The sequence below is a fragment of the Vidua macroura genome, chromosome Z (genome assembly GCF_024509145.1).
Source record: "Vidua macroura isolate BioBank_ID:100142 chromosome Z, ASM2450914v1, whole genome shotgun sequence".
NCBI lineage: Eukaryota > Metazoa > Chordata > Aves > Passeriformes > Viduidae > Vidua > Vidua macroura.
This window is the reverse complement of record NC_071611.1, coordinates 55,407,661-55,433,949: the sequence shown is the minus strand read 5'-3', so window position 1 is coordinate 55,433,949 and position 26,289 is coordinate 55,407,661. Positions and strand designations below refer to the sequence as shown.

The window sequence follows — 26,289 nt, the reverse complement described above, 5'->3', positions numbered from 1 at the left end:
TAAGTATGAAACTGATTCTGGCGAAGAGTACATATAAACCTTGATGGTATTGCTGGATATACCAAAGCTGCATTTTTTTCTGAGTCTCACTTCCTTGGTCTGACAACTGTATGTCTGTTCTGAACAGGAAAAATAAAGTGATTGTGATGTTTTATTTAGAAAACATCTGTTGAAGCTAAAAATGGTCAGTGGGAGCTGAAAGAATGAATATGAATTAAGAATACTAGCTGGTGGCATTTGGCCACTTGAACAAGAACTACTGGCAGCTGCCAACAACACGTGAAATGCAAAAGTGATCTACTTATGACTTTGAAGAGGACTGCATTCTGCAGTTCATCATGATTCAGTGAGCGCTCAAGTAGAATAGTTGAAATAACTATCTTCAAGGTTAGCAACATTTTTGTATTAACTACATTTTAAAAAAGTTCACTGTACTGTGGTTAACATATGCTAACAAGTAAAGAAGTACGTTAATAACGGTATTTATTACGGAACTAAAAAACTCTCAAAAAACTATCACAACTCTTCCTAAATACAAATATATGGCGTTGGCTGACACAGTTTTTCAAACAGTGAAAGCTTATATTGGATTATCACTATCACATATCAGACATGAAAAACACCAAAGCAAGTAATCTACATAAACAAAATACTTTTCAGAACACTTAGGCATTTGTAAGGTTTAATCTACTTAATAACAAATTAAGTGTCTAATGCTATAATAGCTAAAGAAAAATACGTACTAACCTTTACAGTTTATGTTAACAGTCAGGAAAAATATCAAGACTATCCTTGTTGTTAGTGCCAAAGTTAGCTTACAGGACAACAGAACATAGTCTAAATTTTCTGTTTAGAAAGTACTAGTCTCAGAATAGAAGACTGCAATAAGAGTCTCCCCCCTGTCCCAATAAGGATAACAAAAATAATCTTTTGCAATAGAAGAATAAAATGAACTGCATGGTCAAACTACTTAGATGTTAATTGCCAACAATTTTTTAAGCTACTGAAATGTACACTGATGTTCAGGTTCTTCATGTAATGTATGCTTTCAAATGAAACTTGATTTTCAACGTTGAAAAAATAATCACAAGCACCGCACTGCAAACTGGCCAACTGAGCAAGACTGACACAGACTGATCTCAGCAGAGAGATCGCCAATTTAAATAAAATGTTTGTTACAAAGTTGCCAGAATAGAATTGCCTCCAAACCACTACTGAACTTGGTATTCTTAGAAAAATGCTCATTTTTATGTGTACATACCTGCTGATGTAAGTGGAGCTTGTCTTCTTCCAGTTGTTTGATTTTTGACCTTTCTAGCTCTAGCTGGTGTGCACATTCCTCCCTGGCTCGACGCACAGAGTCCTGAAGCAGCTGCAGATTTCGTTTGTGATCTGCTTGCAGCTCCTTCTTTACTCTTTGAACCTTAAAAAAAGACATATATTTACATTAATCCATAGGAGTGAAAGCTTCACTTGAAAAGTCTTACTTTTTTAGTTACTGCTATTCATGACAGAAAAATGGTTATTAATTTCTGAAATTAGACAATAAAATTCCCATTGACCAAATGTTCACTATATATGTTCTTACTGAATTTCAGTTTAACTAACAATCTGCTGATTATTGTATTTGGGCTACAAATATACCCTTGCTTAGCTACTGTAAAAACAGAGCTCTCTGGAGCTCTTCTATAAAATCTAAATGATTCTACATGATTGCTCGAGGCAGGTTTTACATCCAGCTTCCTACTACAAAGTGAAAAGCTAAATGCTCCATTGCAGAGACTGTGAAAGTCACAGCTACAGCCAAAATGCCTTTAGGTCAGTGAGACTGCACTGTTCAAACTGAGCATATTGAGATGCTTTCTCATCAAGCTAAACAGAAGAACAATCCTTGACATATTTGAACTTTCTAGAAAGATGCTACTGTCCCAAAGAACTGCTAGTTGAATAGAAACTTCTCCAATAGCTCATTTCTCAAACTGTAATTTGCTAACTGAACACTACATCATTATCACCAGATGCTTTTTGAATCCACTGATTTTTATTATCTCTAGCTCTCAGGTCAAAATCTTACTAAACTTAGAGAAAGTTTTTAAAGAAATGTACATGAGATTCAAAATTACTACTTCTACTCAGACTGAAATGCACTTGGTCAAACCTGAGCACCAGATTTTTTTGCACAGATGCTAAAGTCAAAACATTATTTACAGCACAAACTGCATCTTGAGGTTAGCCTGGATACTGAACAGGACACTGGCTCAGCCAGCAAATTCCTGTGTTGGGAGCTCTCAATTTTGTTACAAGTACAGAAGGGAATAGTAGGCTAGAAAAATTAATCTGAGCTACAAAGAGGAAAGATAAAGCTTTTTGGACAGCTAAAACACTGCAGTATTTTACCTACATCATTTTGAGTTTGTTCTGAAATACAAGAATAGGCAGCTTATTTTCTCTTTTCATATGACCAGCACCCCTGAAATCACACCCCACTTGGCCAGACTGGGGGTGTTTGGTACAGTAGTAATTACTGGCTTCTCCTGCATCCTCTTTCAACCTGTCACTATTGAAAAAAATAAACAGAAGTATGAACTCTGAATATGTTGGATAACAAAACTTGAAGTTTCTCCCAGATCTCCCTGTCATCTTCTCCTACTTCAATAATCAACCTAGCAATTATTTTTTGAAGTGAGGCACTCTTGTGTATGCGTACAGCACTCACCTGACAGTGCTAAACTTAAAATTGAGATCTCAATTTTAACAGTTTTTACAGTTACATAAATGTCTGCACTGACATTAATTCTATTAAGAATAGAAGGTTTACAGTTCTGTAATCCTAGCAACCCGTTTAAAAGTTCACTAAATTTTTATTTCAGTAAAGAAGTGTAGCTGTAACAAAACTTGGCTTAACTGCTAGTGTTCCTCTACATTATCACCAGGAATGTGGCTAGTTAGTATCTTATACACTTAAAATACTGCTGTCACAAAACTCAAACCTTATAGAAGTAGCTAATGCAATTACATTGTTTAATACAACCAGTTTTTACCTCCGATTCAGCACTAAAAAGTTGCCGCTCTCGCTTATCCAGATCTCTCAGGGTTTTCTGAAGCTTTTCTTCCAAAACATTATATTCTGCTACCTAAACAAAGGAGGGAAAAAAAGAATAAAATACTGATATTTTTATTTAGAAATTTTCATATAAAACAAATCTCCAGCTCTTAATTAAGAACTTGCAATGGAGGACTTCTAACTCATAGGCCATAGAAGGGTTTTTTGACCAGGCAAGTAAAATGCAATCAAAGAGCTCCCATATGCAGCAAACTAACCTAAAGAAATCTCTAACAAATACTCTATGATTAAAGGCTACTTTTAATTCTTTTGCACTGTTGTAGACTAGATGCATACATATCAGTAGGTGCAAAGCTTCATTACAGACCCTTTGTTACATGTTACCAAATACCTTGTTAGATTTATAACAATTTAGACTTTCTGCAAATATAAGGAGGAATTTCCTTACCTTTTTCTTCACTAACGCTTCTCTCTCTTTGTCTCTTTTCTTCCATTCCTCTGCAAGTGCTTGCATATGGACCATTTCCTTCTTTTTAAGCTTTTAGAGGAAAAAAAAGAAACAAAATCCCTAAACCAGATCAAAATTGTTGGAAGTGCACCTTTTAGAATACTAGCAGACCTAAGTCTTGAAGCAAGAGTTTAGTATGCTGACTTGCATAGCTCAAGATATGATTCTGATAGTGAAAGACATCTTAAACTGAAGTACACAATGCAAAGTAAATGCATGTCTGAGAAAATATCCAAAGAAGTACTAGATTTTCACTACCTTTTAAAAAGAAGTAAACAAAAACACCTAGAATGACCTCAAGAGTAGACAGCAATGGTTTTTGAGATGTAACTAAAAGAAGACAGAATTAATACTTAACATCAATAGTTCGAATCTTGAATCTATTGTACTTTATAAAGAGTAATGGGAAATCGTGAAGATGGTATTCTGCATTTCAAACCCAGTGCCTTCTTCACTTACTTAAGAATTAACCTTCTTCCTTAAGAGCATGGAATTTGTGAATGGAGTAGTTTACATCTGAAGTTTTAATATTATGTATGAGTAAAATTTAGTTCTTACTTGAACCGGTAAAATAAAATACAATTAAAGTTATTCTCTGTACTAATTATGCTAAAACTTCTCTGGAAATCACATAGTTTAGGTAATAAAAAAAAGTAAAAACCTGGTTTTCAAAAATATCCTCTTGCATTTCCTTCCACATTTCTAACTCCAGTGCTGCTTTGTATTCCAGAGTTTCTCGAGGTTCTGGATGTTCTGGATGGTCTTCTGGGGCACAGTGAAGCTGATTGTAAGGGACATGCCGCTGTTGACCAGCACCTACATCCTGATATAGTAAGAGTGGATTTTTCATTGGAACCTCAACTTGTCAAAGACATGTTCAAAGGAAAAAAGAAAAGATTTATATAAAACTTACTTGAGAAGAATCTGACACCATAACCTCTCGCACTTTGACAAGTCCGTAATCTTCCAAGGTGATCGTGTATGAAAGCTCTGCTATTCTGCTGCCTGACCTATAAATAGCATTAGAATGTTATTTTAATTAAAACTGTCTAAAGATACAGAAAAAGAATTGTAACACACAAAACTGCAAAGCTAGTTGTTCTGTGCAAGCTTGGAATCTCTAAACAGTTGCATATGTGAGAGCCCAAACATGCTTTCCTACATATACTGTTAAGATAGGGTCTAGTTTCTCAATCTACAGCAAGCCTTCTGACTTAAACAGGTAACTTGTCATTGGAAACCTATTTAACTAACGGATTACTATAATCAACACATCCTTGCAATGAGGGAATAAGCCAAAATTGTACCTACAGTCCTAAATCTTTCTCATGATGTAACTGCTCATATACAGGCAAATGAGCCTGTACTGTAATGAGTCAGTACTGCTGACTTCAACGTAAGATACTCATTAAATTTCCTTAGCTTTCCTTGTTTAGCCTTTAACAGCAACCTCCTAGTTATCCACAATATAAGTAACTTAGCATATAATTTGTGGTAAAACATCCTTGGATTATTAAAAACCACATTTCTGCAACCTTCAGCATAGGGAACTGGCAACTTTAAATCACAAAGAAGTTAAAATATCTACCTGCCCTTGTACAGTGAAACAATGCCTACATAACAGGTATTTTAATAAATTAATTTGAAAGTAGTTGTGGTTTCCACTTAAGAACAGTTTGTTTCCTACTGCCTTGTCTCTATTCACAGTCAAATTGTAGCAAACAAAGCCATTCTTTTGCACAGAAAGGTACTAAGAGAAGGAACACAAAGTCGTCGCGTACTGGAAATTATCAAAAGTCTCACATGAAAGTACACTGAAGTGTAGACCTTTGTCAAAACAAAACCTCTCATTTCAGTGATAATCACTCTGTAAGGCAAGTTACACAATCAGTTGTCACCTGGAAGCTGCAGAACATATCAAGCAACAAGATGCTGAAGGAATTAACCACGGCTGTAGTTTTCTCAGAAATTCACTTTCAGCAAACATAGAGACGACACTAAAATGCTTTTTACAAGGGTGCAGCCTTCCACAGTTATTTGCAAAGGAAAAAACCCAATAAATGCTTGTACTTCACTCAAGTTAAAAGAAATTGCTGCATTAAATTCTTACAACTTTCCATTGGCTACTGACTAATAAAGAAAACAAGAGTTGTATTAGTTGAAGTCAGAAATCTGAGTAAATGATTCAACAAGTCTGTTGAACATACCAGTGTAAAAAGAAAGCTACACCAACAAGAGCAAGGATAAGAAGGGATCAGCACAGCAAAACACAGACCTGATTACATTTTGAGAATGCCATCTAGTGGTTATGTTTTGTGCAAAACCAGATTTCATTTAACAAGCGGTAAAAGTATGAACCTTAATGTATAGTGAGACCTTAAAGTAACTCTTCACAGAATCAGGACATGCCAGCTTTCCACGTAAGTTTAAGCAAAGCCAGAGGTCAATTTTCTATGAAGCCGGGAGGAGGGGGATACCCATCACTAACATGACATTTCCTGCGAGTTAAATATAAAATGCATTTTTTAAAATCTGTTGCATTATTGGTTTAAAACTGACCTCAGTCTTAATAGCAATTACATTTATTTTTACGGGCATAATCAAGTTCCTGAAAAGATGAAACACTGAAAAGACAAGGGCCTAGACACTGATTGTGAACACTAATCACCTTCAATCAATCCATGAGGACACAGGACAGAAATAACTGCTAATAAAAAAAAAAACAAAACCACACACACATATATATACACAAAACCCCATCACTGCTCTATGTAAATGAATATTTGTCTTCAGACAGAGTATTAGCGAATACTGCTCCTTCTGATGTACACAAGCTGAAATCCCTGCTGAAATCGTGAAACAGGAGACATCTCCATTTTCTGGGTGTATCTGTCTTCCTAACTTTCATTGAAGTCAGTTGAATCTAAAAGCATACTATGGGCAAACAATATATTATGGAATATCAACCCTTTCTGTAATTGAGTAACTTACTTAAGAAAGCACCTCAGTAACATTTTTTTCAATTATTTATTTCTTAATCTGTCTGTGAAGTTTAATTTACCCAAGCTCACTATTATATAAAGGTTTATTACAATGACTTTGGTAGTAGTGTATATATTGCTCAATATGAAGTGGCAATTCAGCTTTTCATCTCTTGGATGTCTATGCCCTCTCTGCATACTGCAGTATGCTGCAGCCTGTTTACCTATTCAAAAAGCTATGCAGGAAAAGCTTGCTGTTTTTCAGAGAAATACTAAATAAACAACTCTAGAAAACTTGCTACAGAGCTAAGTACTTTTTAAATAGCTTTACCCTTGTGCTGCTGTAAAACTGACTGTTTCATTACAAGTCTGACGCCAGCATTGTTCACCATTCCCACCCAAGAAGCGGGTTTTTTCTGAAGCCAGAACACTTGAAAGCTGAAGTCTTGCCACTCCTAGAAGTAAGTCTTTTGCTGTTTTATCCTTGTGCCACAATTCAACCAGCAGAGGCAATCTGAAGTAAAGAAGTGATCTCCATGTCAGGCATCAAAATGAAAGAGGAAGCATTCTTACTCAGAAGCACCTCATGTTCTAAAAGTAACTACTTAAATCAATGGTTACAAAAGTCAGAAATTAATTGGTTTTACTGTCTTTCACTTAGAGGAATGAGACTGACTGACTTTGTATCTTTTCACTTGGTTCAGATAATAATTCCTTTCAATTATTAGGGACTAACAATGCTATAGTGAGTGACTGACAGAACAATGCTAATACAACTTGATTATCTTCATTTATAAATACATACAAATACTGCTATTTTGATGATTTTTTAAATTTTACATATTGATCATTTATTGAAAGCTGGTAGAACTGCTAGGAGAACTGCTTTACAGCCTTCAACACTGCAAGCTGCTTTCAGGTACCTGCTGTATTTAAAAATAACATATAGTTACTGCATATTACAAAGAAAAAAAAATGCATTTTTTGAGAAGTACTTTGTCAAAAATGATGCGATCAAGCTTTACTTTTAAAATTTATGGCAAATATAGTTGTTTCTGTAAGCAACGATACCTATGTATGCAAGAGAGAAAATCAAGAACTGTAGAATTCCTGACTTTAAATGCAATTAATAGAGAAACTGGAAAAGTAAGCTATTAAATATTTACTGACATTAGCCCTTGAATTATTTACTAAATTCTAGAACTGATAATCTTAATGTGACTGCATTTACAACAAAATAGAGAAACGTGTAATTAAGATAAAAAATTGCCAATTGCTACCTGAAGAATGTATCTTGAAGCTGATGAGGTATAGTTGCAAAGTCAAATGCACAATATGACTTTGGAAGAAAGACTTCCATGTTCTTTCTAACTTCTACAGGTGGACTTGTCATAATAGGTGCTGCACTGCCAAAAAATGGGTATGAATACCTAATAAAAAATAACAAAAATAATAATTCTATAAATAGGTAACTTTTTTGATACCTTCTGCAACAAGAAAACCAGTTTAGACATAATTTAGTACACATTGACTTGTATCAAAGCTCAATAAATTTATACTAGTACATTCAGCAACAGAACTTAGCTCTCAAGTATTCATGTCATTTATTTCAGGAACAATCCAGCTTCTTTATATTGGCTGTTGTTTTGACAAAAAACATTTTAATAACCTGTATGTTCACAACCAGTTGAATATGTATTTTACTGTAACTCTACAATTATTATATAAACTGACCAAACAGAAGAAAAATTTATACACACATGTAAATTGTTACTTGAGAACATGTGTAATTGTATTTACAGTTCAGACTAGACTAACTTGCAATAACTGATAACTAGGTATACATATACACAGTGTCAGAACCATTAGAAAACTTAATGAGCTTTTTAATTTCCACAGTTTAATTGACTAAAAGGCAAGTCAAATCATTTTACCAATAGGACTTAAAATATGGCCTGAAACTACTCTACTGGCATATTTCAGTATATGATAAACTGTAGCAAAGGGGAGGTCCTGAGCCTCTTAAACTTCATTTTGTTCAACCTGATGATGCCAGCTGTCAGCCAAGTTCCTAATAAAATCCAAGCTGCATCAAATCATGCCTCTATACATAAAAATTGCATTCTTCACCTTTTGTGAAGAGCTGTTGAAAGAGCTTGTTTAGACTGTAATAAAATAATGCTTCCAATCTACAGTGAATATGCAATTTTTTACCCTGCAACTTTTCTTAACACTTATGTATCTGGATGTTTCTCCTCTCTTCCTGCCATGTTCATCACTGACTATAAAAATTCAAGTGCATAAAACAAAAAAACCTATGTGTTGTTACTGTTCTGAAACTAATTATTGAACTGCTACATAAAAGATTTTATGTGGCAAAATTCCATCCATTGTATGTTGCTTTCTGCATATTATTTAGTAATGTAGCCTATATAGAAAGATATTAATGATGAACTCTATATTAGCTGTATTTAAAAAAATTCCAGCCCTACATATCATCCACACCTTTTTTACCTAGCTCAGACAAAGTCTAGCACAACTAGACTTCCCAGTGGCTAGTTAAAACTGTATGAATCAAGATCTGCCAGAAAAGAAGCAGAGCAAATGCAGAGGCAGCTCCCCAGTCAAATCCTCAATGCTTTCAGACTGAATCACCATTTGAAGACGTATTTCATCACAAACATCAAAGCATGCTGATGGAAATGAGAAGACAAATTGCAAAAACTATTAATTACTCACTTCAAATACACCATCAATAATTAGTTAAAAGTAGAATTTATTTTTTAAACCATCAAAATCATCCCTGTATTTAAAAATCTCTCAGAAATGCATTTAACTACACTGATACTTCATTAAAACTAAAATGTGCTTCCTTCAGGTTCATACACAAACCAGTGATCTGTCTCTTACTAAAACACCATAAACAGTTCCTTGGGAACGTAGGAAACGACCAAAAAAAAAAAAAAAAAAAAAAGAAAGAAAAAAGAAAAACATGAGCTGGAAATGTAGCCAGAAAGTAACATGAAAAGTAATTCTCCTATTCCTTTAAAGATTGATGTTCCTTGTCCAAGCTCATACATTCAAATGAGATTTAATACAAATTACAGTAAAAGGTAAAGTTTTACCCACCAGCTTTAATGCTCATTTTAGTGATAAGCCAGATGAACATTCTAAAGTATTTTGCTACTGAAAATCAGCTATGTAAAAGGCATGAAGAAGCAGAGAGGCACCTGCCACCAGAAATCATTCAGATTATGAAGACTTTGTATTTGCCAAGAATAACAAAAACAAATTGTACCTTAAAATGCACTTTATTGGAAAATCAACTTCCAGACCACGTATACTTCTTAAGTCTATTGAAAAGCAAAAATGGTGACAGGCTGCTGGAATGACAATTTTCTGTGCTGACACAGGCTCAGAAGAACTGGACAGGCCCACAGGGTTAGGCTGAGATATTGCTACTGGACGACTGTCAGCTGAAAACACAAAAGAGAATTCATGTGCATGTTCTGCCCAAAATAACAAAATATATAAAAGATTAGTGTCACATTTTAATACAAGTAGATAGGTTGCATCCCGAAGAGATTTGTCTTTCTTGTAAAATAAATGAATACTGTGAAAAATAACCACTCCTTCTGTAAGTTACTGCTTCCAAAGAAAAAACACCAAAAACCCAACATACTTTAAATCTTCTTACAGAAATGTAGTATTTTTCCTTTCTTTATTAATATTTGAAGTGATATAAGGTTTAACTCACTGAAAAAGTTTTACACTAAGACCAAAGAAATGAAATTCTTCCGAAATAATTTAGCCATTGAAGCAAACTAAAATGTGCAAAGCACATCTGCTTCTGTCACAGAACCCAGATACTGTGACATCCATTTTATAATTTAGAAAGCAGAAGCAACATTGAGTGCCTGCCCAATTGCATCCAGGCTTCTCATATCATACAATGAGACCCAATACTGCCTTCAGAGAGTAAAACATCAAACTATAAGTCCCACAGACAGGTCTCCAAAATGTGTTCTTGAAAAGTGTTCAAGACATTTTGTTTAAGTCTTTAAGAGCTATTTGGGCTATTTTAAGCCCATATAAAAAGAGGGAATGAAAGTATGAGATAAGAACTCAACTGCCTTTTGTAACTGCTAGTTGTTCTGATACTTCCTTCATGATTATTTAAAACATTTCCACTTTTGTAATTTTTAAAGAAATACATCATTACTAGTATTGACTTTCTTCTTTCCTCCTTTTTTCTAAGTGCTTTGCTTGCATTAATATTAACATTACAAAAAAGAAAAATGCTGTAATACTCCAACATCAGTTAGTTAACACAATGTATGAATTTAACAATTTTAAGTGATTCAGGTAAAATAACAGTAGATCACTTGGTGCAAAGAAGTGTCTGAGTGGAATTTTAAGGCCATACAGCTTTTAAGTACATATAGCTTACCGTTAAAATTCATTTAAGTTGGTACTATAGTCAAATTTAATTTAATGTACTAAATTCAATAAATTTTGCCTTACTGGGATTTTGCATATCTGTCAGAGGTGACTTTGCTCTGCTCTGCGATTTCAAAGCTGGAAGTTCTTCAAAACACTGTTTGCTAACCTCTTGAGGGCAGCCAGTGACCACCCCTGAAAGACAAATGTGAAATGACATGTTTTACATCTTAGCAAAATATAATTATAAAATTACTATTAATAAAAAAGCACTATCCTCGATTTCCTAACCTGCTGGGTTCACAATACTTTCTTTTTACATTCCATATAATGGACTTAATCCTTGCTTAGGTAAGATCAGTTAGGATTAAAAGAAAATTTGGCTGAATTAGCAGACAAATCCTGAGAGCCCATTCTAGGACACATAATTTCCTCTATATAGAACTGGGCATCTTTAGGACAAAGCTCAAAAACCAGCAATACAAATATCATTAGAAAAATAATAACTCTGCTTTATTAATAAATCATCTCTTACGAAGATTTATGCTCAGCAACATTTAGCAAGACAACATTTTGAGATTTATTCGGTTATTATGGTATTTCTTATCATTGTTCCTCTTCCGCTTTTCCACTTCCCAGTTCTCATATCAGAAACACGTCTTGCTAGGGCTTGGGCTACCAAGTCCAAACAAAAGGATCATGTAAAAACAAACAAAACAACCCAGTTCCTTGGTTTTGTCCAGAAGTCTACACTATATGAACATTTGTCTTCACAAATTATTACCCACATTCATTAGAAATTTCTTAGAAAACTTAAAATTAAAAAAAAACTTTAAAATTCCTTAGAAAAGTTAAAAAATCTCACATTACCCCTACTTTTCTATTGAATAAATTAACATTAGACCATTTCATCTCATTGAGCAAGTCAGTTTCTTCATAGGCATTGCACTAAACCTTCTCATTCACAACTCCAGGAAATTCCAAAAACTTTGGTTATGATTTTTCAAGCTGATGACCATCCACATCACTTGTAATCTACACACCCTCACATCCCTAATCTGGCTCTTGCAAGTGTATTGAATAATGATCATGTTCAAATCACAACATTTATCCCCCTTCTGTTATTTGTTTTATGCAAATGATTCTGACCTGCCTGAAACTTGTCACCAGAAATAAGTACTACTTCATGAATATACAAGAAAGAAGTAGTACATGATCCAAGCCCACACTTAGCAACTGGGCAAAAAATTATATACCACATACCCCTTTTCCTTGGTTTTGTGCCTTTTTCAAATTTAAGACTTTCCACTTCACTCTCTGTTGCTACATCTTCTTTTGATGAACACTGGTTGGCTTGAGATGGGACATTTTCCGATCTCTGCTGCTGGCTCTCTGTTTTTCCACTAACATGTGGAAGAACTTTCTCCTGTGGCTGTTTGGGTTCAGTTGCAGCATTTAAGGGAATCAAAGGCTGGATGAAATGATAGCTTTCTTATTGACCATAGCTTGCATTGAAAAATTCAGTCTATGACATTTCATAGTATGAGATTATTTTTAATAGCATGAGATTATTTTTTATTATTATACTTACGGAAAAATGCCAATGAAAGGATTATTCATGTAAAGCAGTTCATTCTTCCAGGGTTACACAAAATCCAGTCAAATATGATTAAGAAACACCAATAATTTTTTAACACAAAATTGTGTCTAGACCAACAATGAATGAGTAAGACATACCTGGGTAGTCAAGCTCTCCCTTTGAAGAATTACAGATACCCCAACAGTAGGGGCCAGATCCAAAGGCAGTTGTGGCAGTTTCTGTTTAGCTCTATTTGGTGGAACAAGAACAAATGGTCCTTCTATTGCCACAGGGTGTTGGTCAATCTCCACATTTCCTCTCTTCAGCAGTCCAGACAGGGGAACTTCAGTGCTTCCAAGAGAGTGGTCCCCACAGCAAAGATGGATCTGCACACACACAAAGGTGCTAGAAAGTAAGTGATATGTGTGATTTGCACTGGAACCATCTGTGCACCCTCCACTAAAGGTAGCATAAATACAAGTTATCATCTCTAACCTACTTCATGCATGCTGAGAATAAGAACAGCTATGAAATGTCAGCTTTGAGCAGGTGGGATTTGCTTACTGACAGGGCAGCAGCAAATCACTGCAATGCCCTTCTGAGGATCTGTCGTATCATTCCTTCTGTAGGATAAATTCAGTACTCTGTGGCTTCTAAACACTGCACAGATTCTTGCCCTTCATGCACAGGCATATGAAATGCATGACTGCAAAATAATGAAAAAGGTTACTCAAAGGCTTTGGACATATATTTAGACACCACTTAACTGGCAAGGATTTTTGGGATTAAGTAACTGTGGTTTTAATTCCTGGTACATATAATCATTTGAAAACTTGATTCAACTGTTTATTCCTTATACAGCTTAATATTTATACATACAAGCGAAAGATGGATCTTAAAAAAAAAACCAACACACACTAAAGTAATCTATTTTCCTCAAAGTAACTCTTTGAAAATCAAATACTAACTTGCTTTTTCCCAAATAAGAGTCACTTCAGTTTTGATTTAGCAGACCAGAACACTGTATTCCCACATTTAATATTTATTGCACTTCAGGAAAACTGTCGTGCTGAAAGGTGTGAGCTGCCAGTATACATATCTAGGTGCACATACATACATACAAATACAGTTATACAATACACATATACACACGCTCTAGTCTGGCAACTTACACCTTTTACAACAGAAGTCTTAATTTTTTGAAATATATGTCAAATTAAGAATCAGAGCACAGTGCTCTGATCCTATATCCTAAGATTTAAGATACTGAGTGAGAACTCGAAGAAAACTGTAAATCAAAATGTGGATCTGACTGCACAAGAACTTTTGTTCAAAAAATTGTTCTTTACACATGATGCAAACATGTATAATTCCCTACACAGGTATCATGTGTTATATTAAACACTTTGTTTTGAGACTGTTTTAGAGTAAGGGTAAATTCCAAACACACCAGTGTACATGTTGCTCCAAAAATATTTAAACTTGCGGGGAAAAAAATAAAAAATTTGAAACAATACAAGATTGAAAAAGCATTCTTATACCACCCTGCGTAACAACCCTAGAACAGTCTGTATACTTTCTATAACTAATACTGTCTTATTTACCAGCTACATTAGCAGAAAACCTACAGCAGCCTCACTCAATGAAGCAGACTCTTGTTTTGTAATTAGTTTGAGCGATGCACAGATTGTCATTAATACTTTAAGTACTACCTGATATTTAGAATCATAGATTCATTTAGTTCAGAAAAGACCCTTATGTCTGCTGAGTCCCGCAGTTAACCTAACACTGCCAACTTCACCACTAAACCATGTCCTGCATCTAAAGGCAAGGCTAAAAAAGATAAGCAATATCCCGTAACAGCCTAAAAATGTCTGCAGTGTATTTAGAAACAGTATTTGGCTACAGGGTGGGGAAAAAAAGACAGACCTCACTTATCATTCACAAAGAGTCCTGAAGATAGTGATTTTAATGCTTAGGCAAGAGTGACCTAAGCAGCTGGTATGGGATTACCATAGGTAGCACAAAGCAGGACTCTGGGTTGCAGATGGTCCGACTGCAGTGCAGACCCCAAAGCTCAGAGCTCTTCAGAGAGCCACATTAGCTCTTTGGGAAGATCATATTTCAGCAACAGCTTTTATCATGACATGTAAACCAGCTTGCTGTAATAGCAACTGATTAAAAAGACAGCACTCCACCTGAGATAGGAAACTTGCTGCTATGGTTTCCCTCATATCAGCAAGAGAATCAACTTATATTTGGACCAAAATACTATAATACCATCTTAGTTTTGGAAACAGAAATGCTTCACAGATACAACCTGAGACCTACTCTACTTCTTTAATTATTTATTTTCATTCACATTTGAAATTAAACAGCTTACCTGCAATTTTGACTGTGCACAAAGATAAACTTGAAGAACATCTACTGTACTACGTATTCGAACTGAAGCTCTTTCTGGCTCAAAGTTTGGATTAATTAAATCAGTGAAAGGTTCATTTGTGACATCATTTCCCAGTAATGAGTAGTAGAAAAAAAACTCAGGTTGTCGATCAGGGAGCTTCATAGTACTAGGAACTAACTGAAAGAGATGCAGAAGAGAATTAGGTATCTCTTTCCTTGATGCAGAGTTACAGTAACTCTGAAGGAATTGTTTGAAAATTAGAGCTTAAAGTGACAAGTTGACCTAAATCATAGCTAGCACTCCATACAAAACTTATTATATTAATACTCAAATTAAAAATGTTTTAATTATTTTAAGCAAAAAAAGAGCAAGACTTGTCAACACCAAGGGCTGTAAATGACATGTACTTAATAACATCAAGTATTGCACAAATACTCAGACATAAGCTATGCCTTCATAAAATATTTCCAATATAAATACTGCAGATTAGATACTGTTATATAATTTATTTGATTAAATAAAAGACTGAAACAGACAAACAGCTACTTCATTCTGTAGGCAACTGCAACTGTGACTTCAATGCCTAAAGAGGCACAAGCCACAAGCACGATCACAGTAAATTTTGCTTCTCAAGGTCCTACAATTCTGACATGGAAAATTATTTTTCCTGAAAAAAAGAAACATGACAAGACTGAAAAGAGTTTCACATACCATGAGTTCTAGACCAATTAAACAGTGCTCTCAGTACAGCATAAACACAGCAGCTGAGGTCTAAAGCTGATGCCACTTTATCCAAGCTAGTAAGTCCTTCCCTCAGGCAATATCTGAACTCTGTCTTACATACTTAAAAAGCATTTCACCATGTTTGAACTCCAGTGCATGGGCACCACACTGAAGACTAGTACTATCCATACACAAATGTCTTATGCTATATTGCAGTAGAGAAGTATGCATTTCATAAGAATGCATCATTTGAAGTAAATACAGCTTTAGTGCTTCAGAAGACTTATATTTCATCTGCAGTCTGAAATGTTAAGGACTTCATAAAGTTTTAAAATGAATATAAATTCACTTTGGGACAAGGTTATTTCTTGAAATAAACTCAAAAAAACATTAAAAAACTAATCAGAAATGAGGAATGGGAGGGTGAAAACACTAATGTGGGATAACGCTTCTTAAAAACTACACATAGTAAGGAAACAGACCTGTTCCAACTGTGTGGCAAATGCAATGGTTACAGACAAGACAAAGTGATCTCTACAATAATCTGCTGGTCCAATTTGATGATAGCCCTCTTCTTCATTCAAGACTGGCACAATACTTTTAGGGTCCAGTCCACAAAAAAGGGTTAGTACTAAGAGAGAAGAAATAAACATAAGTAATTAGTGGTCTTTGTAATTGCTGCAGCAATCTGATATATAATTGCAATTTTATTTTTAAGCATTACACATGGAAATTACATGTGGAAAGAAGAATTATAAATAAAGGCCTTGATGCCTGTTACCAAAGTTTTGCAAAAAACAAAGTCCCTAGCTATACTTCAAAACAGCTACAAAAAAATCTGAAATTAACTTTTATTCACAACTGTTACATTGAACACCATGCTAAACAGAATTCCACTTCCTATTTTTATCTTGTGTTACAATGAGAAACAGTACAGTGACTGGAAGTTTATTTCACTAGGCTAGAGTATACCATGCTATTTCTTTACTTTGCTCATTAACAAAAATGCAGAACAGTAACTGCATATTGCAATCTATTGGAACAAATATGGTGTGCCATTCCACAGATCTTTAGAATGCTTTATTTAAAGATTTTTCATCTGAAGTCATCAATGCATAGAACTCTGTATTCTGGTTTGCTAGTTTTTGTTCTATAGTGCCAGTAATTCAACACATTCAGCCCTCAGGTTACACCCAATAGAAATAGTGACATAGCATTTTGTGAACAAAAAAGCTCTGTTTCAAATACGGGAAGCCTTAGACAACTTAAGTCAATAAGGAAAAAAAAGAGTGTATGAATACTAAATGGAAAAGTATCTGACCAGACTAGAACTGGATAATACAGTTTTGTCATACCCAATATCTGGAACATTAGCTTTACAACTGTTTAAACCCAGAAGTTTGTTGTTTTCCCCATCACATAAATAGGATATTGAGTAATTTTGACATGATGAAAAAAAGGAAAAAGCTGGCACACTTGTTTGTAGCAATTATTCCACAGAAAACATGAAATGGGAAACAGTGCTGAGTAAAGGCAAAGGGTCTTCTCTTGGTTTTTTTTGCCAGTGTCATGAGGGATAGGAGAAATGGTTCCTTAGAGTAGTTCTTTGCCTCCTTTACAGATGTTACAATATGGAAGACTCCCTAAGTTTTGCTGTAAATCTGAAAGAATGGAGTACACTATCTTACACAAACTTAAATCCTGTCTTAACCAATCTTGAAATGCAGCCAAGTCAGTAAATTCTGGGCCAGAAGCTTGTAAAACATTTACTGCCACTGACCCTCTACTTCTACAAAAATCACAGCCACAGATCATCAGCAGATAGATGACAGATTTAGAAGTAGGGAAAAGGTACCTTCAGGGCAAGAACACAAAGTATTGTAATGTATGCAGGCGAAAATCCACTAGTTGTACCAAAAGGCTCATTTTCCAAAAGTTAAGTAGATAGGCATTGAGGTGAGAGATCAGGGCAAGATGGAAATATGTTTTTGTTTTTGGACTCTTTAAATCAAGTTTCCAAGACCTTGTTTTTGTTTTTTTTTTTTTTAACAACTACTAACTTGCATTAAAAAAAAACCAAAACAAACAGATGAAAAGTGACTTAAAGGCACAGCACAGAAAGGCACCTACTAATGTTAACATTTGAGTTCCAATAGATTTTTGACATATTTCACTGATTTCCTTCGAGAAAAATAAACAAGAGAATCCAGAATTGGAATGAGTCCCAACATTAAGCAGATGTTACTACAAAAAAAAAAAATTAACAATAGTACATAATTTAAGTACCTAAAGATTAGAAGGACACACCAAAAAATAAGCAAGTCTACCTAACAAATGAGACATCTTACTACTGAAACTTTACCTTCTTTATAGAAGCTCCTTTCCTATTTCTTTTTCCAAAACTTTCCAATAAAAGTTAAATACCCAAGGGAGTTAACTAGGAGCCCCTGATTCTCATTTCAAATACCAGTTGGTTTGCAACTTGTCCACCTAAAAGTCACACAATTATCACAGTAAAGAACCCTTGAAAAATTTACTACCACAAGGTGCATTAATCAGCTGGAACTGCTGTGAAATTAAAATTCTCTTGAGACTTCAAACCACACATTTGCAACAAGTGATACGTCATCTAGCACAGGAAGATTTTTAATTCTAAGTCAGTGATGTCACGTCACTTACCCTTCCCTTCTCTAGGGGGTGCCTCCTTTGCTTTAAAATCATCAACCAGTGCTTTTGAATCTGCCTCCAATGCAACACCAATTTGTATTTCAGGTTTAAACTTAGGATACTTGTTACTAAGCAAAGGATACCATTTAGGTGCCTACAGAGTGAAAAACAAAAGTAAGACCCAAAAGTGTTTAAATACAACAGAAAAAAAATAGTATAATACTATTACAGAAAACTCAGTCTTAATGTAGCACTTCTACTTAATCACCTACAGAAATACACTTTGGTTTTTATTTCTATTTATTTAAAAATTTAGTCTATTTAGTACACTATAGTACTAAAATATTCTATAGAATGATTACTCTATGACTACCTGAACATACTGAGCTTTTCCCACTGACTTGTACAGTGCACAAGTTAGAGAAATATACAATAAATCTTTATTTAGAAAACCTTCAAGTCCTCAACTGCACAATAAGTCATATGCATTGAAAATTCTCTAGGATGACTCCTTGTATGACCCATATCAAAGTAATGTTTTGATCAAGCTTGATAAAAGGGTGTTGGCTAATTAAATTTATAAAAGCAATTATACTGTGCTTACTCTATGCTGCTTTAAGGGGCAAGAAACAAACACCTAACATTTCTTCTTCCATGAAGGTCCAATTAAAAAAACAACACTTGATTTGATGATGGAGACTCAATTCAATTGCTCCATATCTATTGCTTAGACAAAATTTTCCAGTTGATTAAATAATGAGATTGTGTAGATTAATTAGTTGCTAGTGATCCTATTATTCAATTCAGAAGTAAGCAAGATTAGTACCAACTGTGTTTTTCATTTGTGCATGTTTTCAGAGTCAAGATGTCTCTCCTCTTAAGAAAAGCAACAAAATCCCCCATATATGGGGATTTGACGATCAGTTGTACTCCAAAACAAGACTCAAAAGTTTAGCCTATGCTTTAAATCAAATTATATTATCTGTAAAGGCACTGTTGTCAAAACAAAGTTTTAAATATTTATATCCTGTAACATACCTGTTTCTTTTCTGGTGCAGCCCTTAGATCCAGTACAATATAGCCTATAGTCTCTTTAGCTGAAGATACAGGATCCAATGCAAAACATTGGAGTTTGATAGGTGTACGCTGCAGTCTGAAAAAGTAACTCAGTTGAAATATTAAATATAAAATGTAACTCTGCAATTAGTTCTCAGACAGTTCGTAAGTTTCCAGCAAGCCAATGATACTAAATTTGTTATATAACTAGTTTCATTAGGTTGGAAACTGAATTTATATTGAACACACAAAAGTCATGCCTAAGTGAGAGAATGAAAAGTGGTTTAATTTTTTAAGAAGACTGTGTTGGAGTCTCAAACACTATTAAAAACAACTATTAGCAACAAATAAATACCTCACACACCTAAAAGAAATAAGCACAGCGCCTCACACAAAATTTGAATATCACTTGGAAGGGCATCTTAAAAACAGGACTTGTGCACAAGATTTTTGGGTAAAGCACCTGACTATTTCAAGGCACAGATAAGACATCTAGCACATGGTAAATGCAGGCATCTTTCTCTGTCAAATAAAAATGATACAGCTTTTTTAACTTCTTTGATAATATTGTCATAATATTACAACCTGTAAGTTGTAAGACCCGTGAAACAAAATAACAGTAATGGAAACATTCAATTTCTCAGCTTATCTCTTTGAAATTTCAAAAACTATTTACACAGGCTTTTCAGACTTAATTTTGTGCCACAGTATACATAAGGAAGCTTGACTGCAATGTTTGAATTACAGAATTATTACTTTGCTCTAAGAGACTGTGAGGTGCTTTTTTAGTAGTGTGAAAATATACTCTTTAGAATTTTTAAACATCACTTATCTTGCCACACTACCTTTTTTTGTACATTAGTACATTTTTCCACAACATTATTGTATATAAAAGTAAAAGAAAGTTTCCAGAAAACGATTCAGATGACAGTAAACCAAAAAGGCAAGAAAGTTAAATTTTATCTGCAAATTAGACTTCACTTTTTAATATTACCTGTGCTGATGAAGTGCTTTCCTGTCAAGTTCCCAGGCCAATTCTGTAGCAAATTCTGGCTGATCAGTATGCTCCACAGGGTCAGTAGCCAACTGTTCACCATCTAACTTGGCTTCAACTATAAGCACGTGCTTGGGTCGTTTTGGGAAACAGCGCCCTGTAAAAGAGTGGCATTGCATGCGCCATGACTAAAAGAGATGCAAGAGCTCAGACTGATGCCATATATCAGTTATGTGAAATTGATTTCCCATGTCACCTTCCTTGCTCTGATCTTTAAAGAAAAAGCGTTTGCACTACGCAGAAATATGAAGGAACATAACATGAAACAGACTATTTGTGAAGAAACAGGAAATTAAGTAACAAAGCAAAGTAGGAATCAATTAGAGTTATTTGGGAAATCTATGATTGGTAATAGGTAAGAGAATAGGAATGAGAAATAGAGTGAATGTTTTACTTTACGTGAACATGTTATGACTGTCCGACATCAAAATAGAAAAACATGATCTTATAAAAGTGAATGGTGTTCCTCCTGCCACTTGCTGAAAAAAAAAATCATTACCAGATTAGGAGAGTGCCCAAAACTGTATAGGATTGGTCCTGGGCTCAGGATCATCCAATATTCTTATTTGAAATGACAAAAAGAAGTAAAAGTTTACTTATATCATAGTGTGGGGAGACGATACTACAAGCATATCAGATGACAGGATCTCATTTGTAAGCTCCTCTGGCAAATTACATAAACGGACAGAGAGATAATAGGATTTACTTGACAAAGAGAAAGCATTCAGCCAAAACAACCCAAACCCCCAGTAATCCCCAAAACAGCCCAAAAGAGAAAAAGACATCCTAACAAATAACTCACGCACACACACGCTGTAATTAGACTACAGAAACTAAAACCTGTAGAAATACAAGAAGACCAACTAGATATACGTTTGAATCAACACTACCAAAATAAGCTTAAGGCTGATTGCTACGAAGGGACGCAAATACCAGAATACTACTTAAAAAACAAAAACCAAAAACCAAAAAACAAACAAAAAAAAACCCCAAACAAAAAAAAAAAAACCAAAAAAACAACCAACAACAACAAAAAAAACCAAAAAAACCAAAAGAAACTCCAAAAAACCCAAACGAACAAAATCCAAATCCTCAGGGAACGATTGTTACTTTTCTCATTCATTTGAAACAATACATTGCGTAAATACCTCCAAAACCTAACAGAGGGTAGGCAACCCTGGCCTTAAGATACGTACGTCCAAACCTTTCTTAATAACATCCGTTTACTCAACGCTGCTCGGCTCACCCAGCTCACGGCACCAGAGAAAACACCTCAGAGGCAGAACCAGCCCTCATCTTCCTCTCGGGACACAGGGGACGCGCAGCAGCCGGGAGGCCGCGACCCTCCTGCCCCTCTCGCTTACCTTCCAGCACGGAGACGACGATCAGCAGCCGATCGGCGGCCCTGGAGACCATCTCCCCGCTCCGCCCGGGCGCTGCGGGGCCCGGGAAGCGCGGCCGTTCCCGAGGCGGAGCGGAGAGACCCGAAAGCTCTCGGGCCACTCTGATGCCTTGCTACCACTCGCTGCCCTTTTGCCGCCGCGGAGCCTTTAAACAAACACCAACCGCCGCCGCTTCCGCCCGGCAATGCCGGCCCCACCGCTTCCGCCGCCGGCTCCGCCCCGCCCCGCCACTCCCGGGCCCCGGCACCGCCCCGGCACCGCCACCTTCTCGACCCTGGCACCGCTTCTGGACCGCCCTGCACCGCTCCCGCACCGCCCCATGGCCTGAGGGTGAGCGGCCGTGCTGTGGCGCGGAAAGTCGGACGGGGCCGTGGAACTGTAATCGAAAACCTCACAAATAAAAGTATAAAAAGGTTTTTCACAAGCAGCCTGCATTGCCAGTGGAGGAATGCCAGCTGCTTCAAAGACGTGCCTTCTATTAAAGCAGGGAAGTTTCTTTACTTTTTTTCCCCCGCCACTGTGATGAGCGTCAGAGCAGGAGAATTTGAATCCACTTGTAGTGAAATGCAGCTTTGTCCTTCTTAGCTATTTTTTTAGCGTGTTCCATACGAAGCAATAATCAGTTAAGCAGCAGTATCATGAAATAGTGTGTTCCTGCACCTGGCATCCCAAGTTAAAAACATATATCTTGACTGTGAGGAAAACACCCCATTTTTAAGTTTACAGTATTTTTTAGTAAATGGTGTAGCAAAATGTTTGTGTAGACATAAAATCCTTGAGTTTTAGTAACGTATGTACCCTGTAAAGGTGCTGAGTCATTATTTGCGAATACCAGGAGAGGAAGAACCTGTTTCCCTTCTGCAAGAATTTTATTCTGGTTCTGAAACGCTTCTCAAAGAGACACTTTCTTGTATCTGAGTTGAATCTGCCCAAGTTCAATTCTGGCTGCTCCTTTTTGTTGTGTCATCAGGTGTATAACACTGCACGTGGCACAGCAACTCTCTACAGTCTGAGTTCTTAAATTTCTATCACTGTCACCTTCTGCAAGCCAGGTTGTAGGTACCTTCTATAGATACTTTTTATACAAAACCTGGAGGCAGACCTCTGAAAAATAAGTGATTTGGGCTAGTGATGGAACGTGATCCCCGATGATAACAAAAATAGACAGTTTATCTGTGCAGCTTTTTAATTTGAAAATTGATTTCTCTTAGTGTGATTCAAGAAAATAATATTCTTGTGAACCACTGTTGAATAAACAATCACTTCTTGTAACTGTTCATGGATTTGCATTTTGCCTGTTTAGTATGCTGGACTGGTTCAGCACAGGGTCAGAAAAATACCAGAGCCAGCACAAAAGACTTAGAGCATGTGACTAACAATGCTGGTTTATGGGTGTTTGTTTCTACACATGGCAAAGCATCTCTCCTTTTGGTAACAGCAAGCCTTTAAATCAGGAACTCATGGAACTTTATCCTTCGACATCTCTTCTGCCTCTAACCTGACTTTTATCTTCATGTTGCAGGTGTTAACTGTGCCAAGAGCCTCATTGCTAAGAACTTTTCAGTAAAGACTTTTTTTTTTTTTTTAATAAAATAAAAGGAGGAGATAGAAGGAGAGAAAAAAGACATTAAAAAGACAATGGGACCTTCTTGGTATTATCATCTACGTTTACTTTGCAGTACACCGAGTCTTTCTCTATTCATCCGAGAACCACCAAAGATTGTTTTCTTATTATGCTATCATAGTCTTGCTAACTTGTATCTCACCTTGTGCATTTGCCTGCCTAGGTGTCAGATGTAGGATGTGCCCTATGCAGGAACACTGGCAGTAAGCACACCTGTGGGAGGTCTGCCCAGGTACAGGAACACCTCCACTTAGTGACAGAATTGTGGGAGCAGATGAGTAGATGAAGCAGCATCAGAGAGTCTGAGTGAGACTACTTGAAGAACTCTCTACCCTCTCAGGGACAAAACTGTCAGGCAGATAGGGTGCATGATACAGGGGATTCCCTATCCTATCTTTAATCTGCAGAACATAATGACTTAAGAGATAGGGGGAGATGGTGACAATTTCCTGCTTTGCACAGTGGAGCATCCCCTCCATTACTACCCCATCTTCCCAAGTGCCATGGTATACAACAGGTATAAGGCTCTGCAAGTGCAGCTAAACAGCAACGAGAAGGATTGTTCATCTAGGTCAGAGATGTCACTGAGGTTAAATCAGCTTAAGTCACTCCCTGTGTCAAGACTGCTTCCACACAGAAAAAAGAAAAAAAAGACGTTTTATTGTCATAGGAGACTTTCTTCTGAGAGGAACAAAAAACCCAGTATGCACACTGGGTAAGAAAAACTTCTTAAAGAAAGTCTGCTGCCCCTCAAAGCCTGTGTTAAAGACATTAGGAGGAAATTTTCTACTCTGGTACAGCCCTCAGATTAACTATTAATACTTTTTCAAGCAGGCAGTGATGAAATTGCAGTAAGAAGTCTAAGGGCAATCAAAAAGGGAATTTAGCATCTTGAGACTAACTGATTAAGGGATCAGGAGCACATATAAAATTCTCATCTATTGTTCCAGTTGCAAGGAATGATGAAGGAAGAAACAGGAAGCAGATCAAGGGAATAACAGAGCAGTATCTGAATCTGAGACTGATCAGACTGGTCCCTGGCAGAATTTTGTGGGTTTTGAACATCATGGTGCTCCCAGGCTTATTTCTAGTGAGCCTGTTTTCGTCCCCTTTCCTCTTCAAATCTAGTTTAAAACTCCTTTAATGAGGCCTGTTAACTCCTGAGTGAAGATCCTTTTCTCACTTTAAGACAGATACACCCCATTTGTCAGCAGGCCTGATGATCAAAAATATTTAAGGACGGTATGTAAGTGGACACTAGCAGATTTCAGCTGGCCCTGTACTAATTTGCAGCAGGGGTGGGTTTTGAAGAGTTAGAAATCGTGGAAGCACCTGAGAACAGTCACACAGGAATTAGGTTTTCTTCTAAAAAGGTGGTAGGATTGATAGCCCAACTAAAATGCATCTACACCAATGGAAAACATTGTGAAGCCCAAAACTACAGTGTAAGCAATCATGGAAAAATGGTGGGATAACTTGCACTTCTGGAATGCTGCAACAAGTGGCTATAAACTATTCAGAATCAGCAGAGGAAAGAGCCCTCTTTAGGAAGTGAAGGGGTTAGGGAGTGTTTTGGCTATCTAGGGGTTAGTGATGAAAGAGTAAAACATGCTTTATTGAAATCTGTTTTGCTCTTTTCTAAACGCATTTATTGGCTTCAAACTAAGGAAAACTCTGAACTAAGGATAACTCCAAACAATAGGGACAACCTAATGACTCTCACACTTCAGTAACTGTACCAGATTTGAAAAGGTATCTAAATGAAACAATATAAAGACAATGCTAGTATTAAAAAGATTTTATATATTATTTCTATTCAGCACACTTCTTTCTAATAATTTGTGACACTGTTTTAATCTATCTGAAATTATATAGACTTAAAAACCCCCAAGATAGAACTGTAAAAAAACCCAATCCACTGAGAACAAGTCATAAAGCGGCCTGTTTCAACTACAGTCAGTTTCTATTACATTTTATTAATGTTTTTCCATTTTATTAGTTGGATCTTTTAATTCAACTTCAACAAATTAATGTTATTGTGCTTCTCTTTTAGCAACAGAATTAGAACTGTAGCACTTAAAGTATTCATTTGTCAATTTGTACTCAAATTTCTGTGAAGAAGATAAAGACTGTCCAGTATCTTTTGCTTCATTACTATCTTCACGTAACCCACATGTCTAAGCAAACAACATAATTAAATTCAGGTGAATACATATTATAAGTTAGCTCATAAAATCAAATCAAGTAGTGAATTCTAGGTACAATTCTTAAGCTAGCATTGGTTACAAAATTTTTTTCATATAGACAATGGTTAACTATTGAGTTAATAATTTATGAGTGCAATTATTAAATGCTTTAATCAACACTTTTTGTATTTATCTCCTTATTTAGAACCTATTAAGTTTTAATTATTAATTTTTTTTTTGGCATGGTTATTTTTTTTCAATCACATGTTCACTTCCCGTGGACGTGGCATGTCAATTTTTTCTCTGTATCATTTCTTGTACCTAACTCTACAAAGTTATTAATTCTGCCTTCTTTACTTCATTCTCTTAAATAAAAATTTTAAAATATATTTCTATTGGCATTGAAAGATTTTTCTTGCTGCTTTTCTAATTGGCTTAGGATCATTTATTTATTTCTTATTTAACCTGTCTTGAAACTCCTTTTACACTTGAGGATTGTTCATGCAGAAAAAATAATAAATAGCTGTACCCCTTTGTAGAGGGGATTTAAATTGCATGTAAGTGGAATATGTGTTCTAAAAATAGTCTTCTTATGGTTGT

At 35.8% G+C, this 26,289-nt stretch overlaps 1 protein-coding gene across 2 annotated transcripts in view; it reads right to left on the bottom strand.

Annotated features, from left to right (window-relative positions):
* Positions 1–22,033, bottom strand: part of CEP120 (centrosomal protein 120) — a 39,377-nt gene extending 17,344 nt beyond the window's left edge. Inside the window, exons 1-17 of one of the 2 annotated variants that reach the window (XM_054003756.1) lie at positions 21,841–22,033; positions 20,417–20,573; positions 19,405–19,519; positions 18,379–18,520; positions 16,182–16,330; positions 14,956–15,153; positions 12,731–12,958; positions 12,257–12,464; positions 11,078–11,188; positions 9,852–10,029; positions 7,834–7,983; positions 6,885–7,067; positions 4,486–4,582; positions 4,234–4,395; positions 3,513–3,602; positions 3,042–3,134; positions 1,262–1,423 (exon numbers count right to left, since the gene is read on the bottom strand). In XM_054003756.1, coding sequence (XP_053859731.1) covers positions 1,262–1,423; positions 3,042–3,134; positions 3,513–3,602; positions 4,234–4,395; positions 4,486–4,582; positions 6,885–7,067; positions 7,834–7,983; positions 9,852–10,029; positions 11,078–11,188; positions 12,257–12,464; positions 12,731–12,958; positions 14,956–15,153; positions 16,182–16,330; positions 18,379–18,520; positions 19,405–19,519; positions 20,417–20,573; positions 21,841–21,892 — 2,475 coding nt within the window. In that variant the 5' untranslated portion in view covers positions 21,893–22,033. The remainder of the gene's footprint in view (positions 1–1,261; positions 1,424–3,041; positions 3,135–3,512; positions 3,603–4,233; positions 4,396–4,485; positions 4,583–6,884; positions 7,068–7,833; positions 7,984–9,851; positions 10,030–11,077; positions 11,189–12,256; positions 12,465–12,730; positions 12,959–14,955; positions 15,154–16,181; positions 16,331–18,378; positions 18,521–19,404; positions 19,520–20,416; positions 20,574–21,840) is intronic. The other variant, XM_054003757.1, reaches the window with a different exon arrangement.
* Between the last annotated feature and the right edge of the window lie 4,256 nt (positions 22,034–26,289).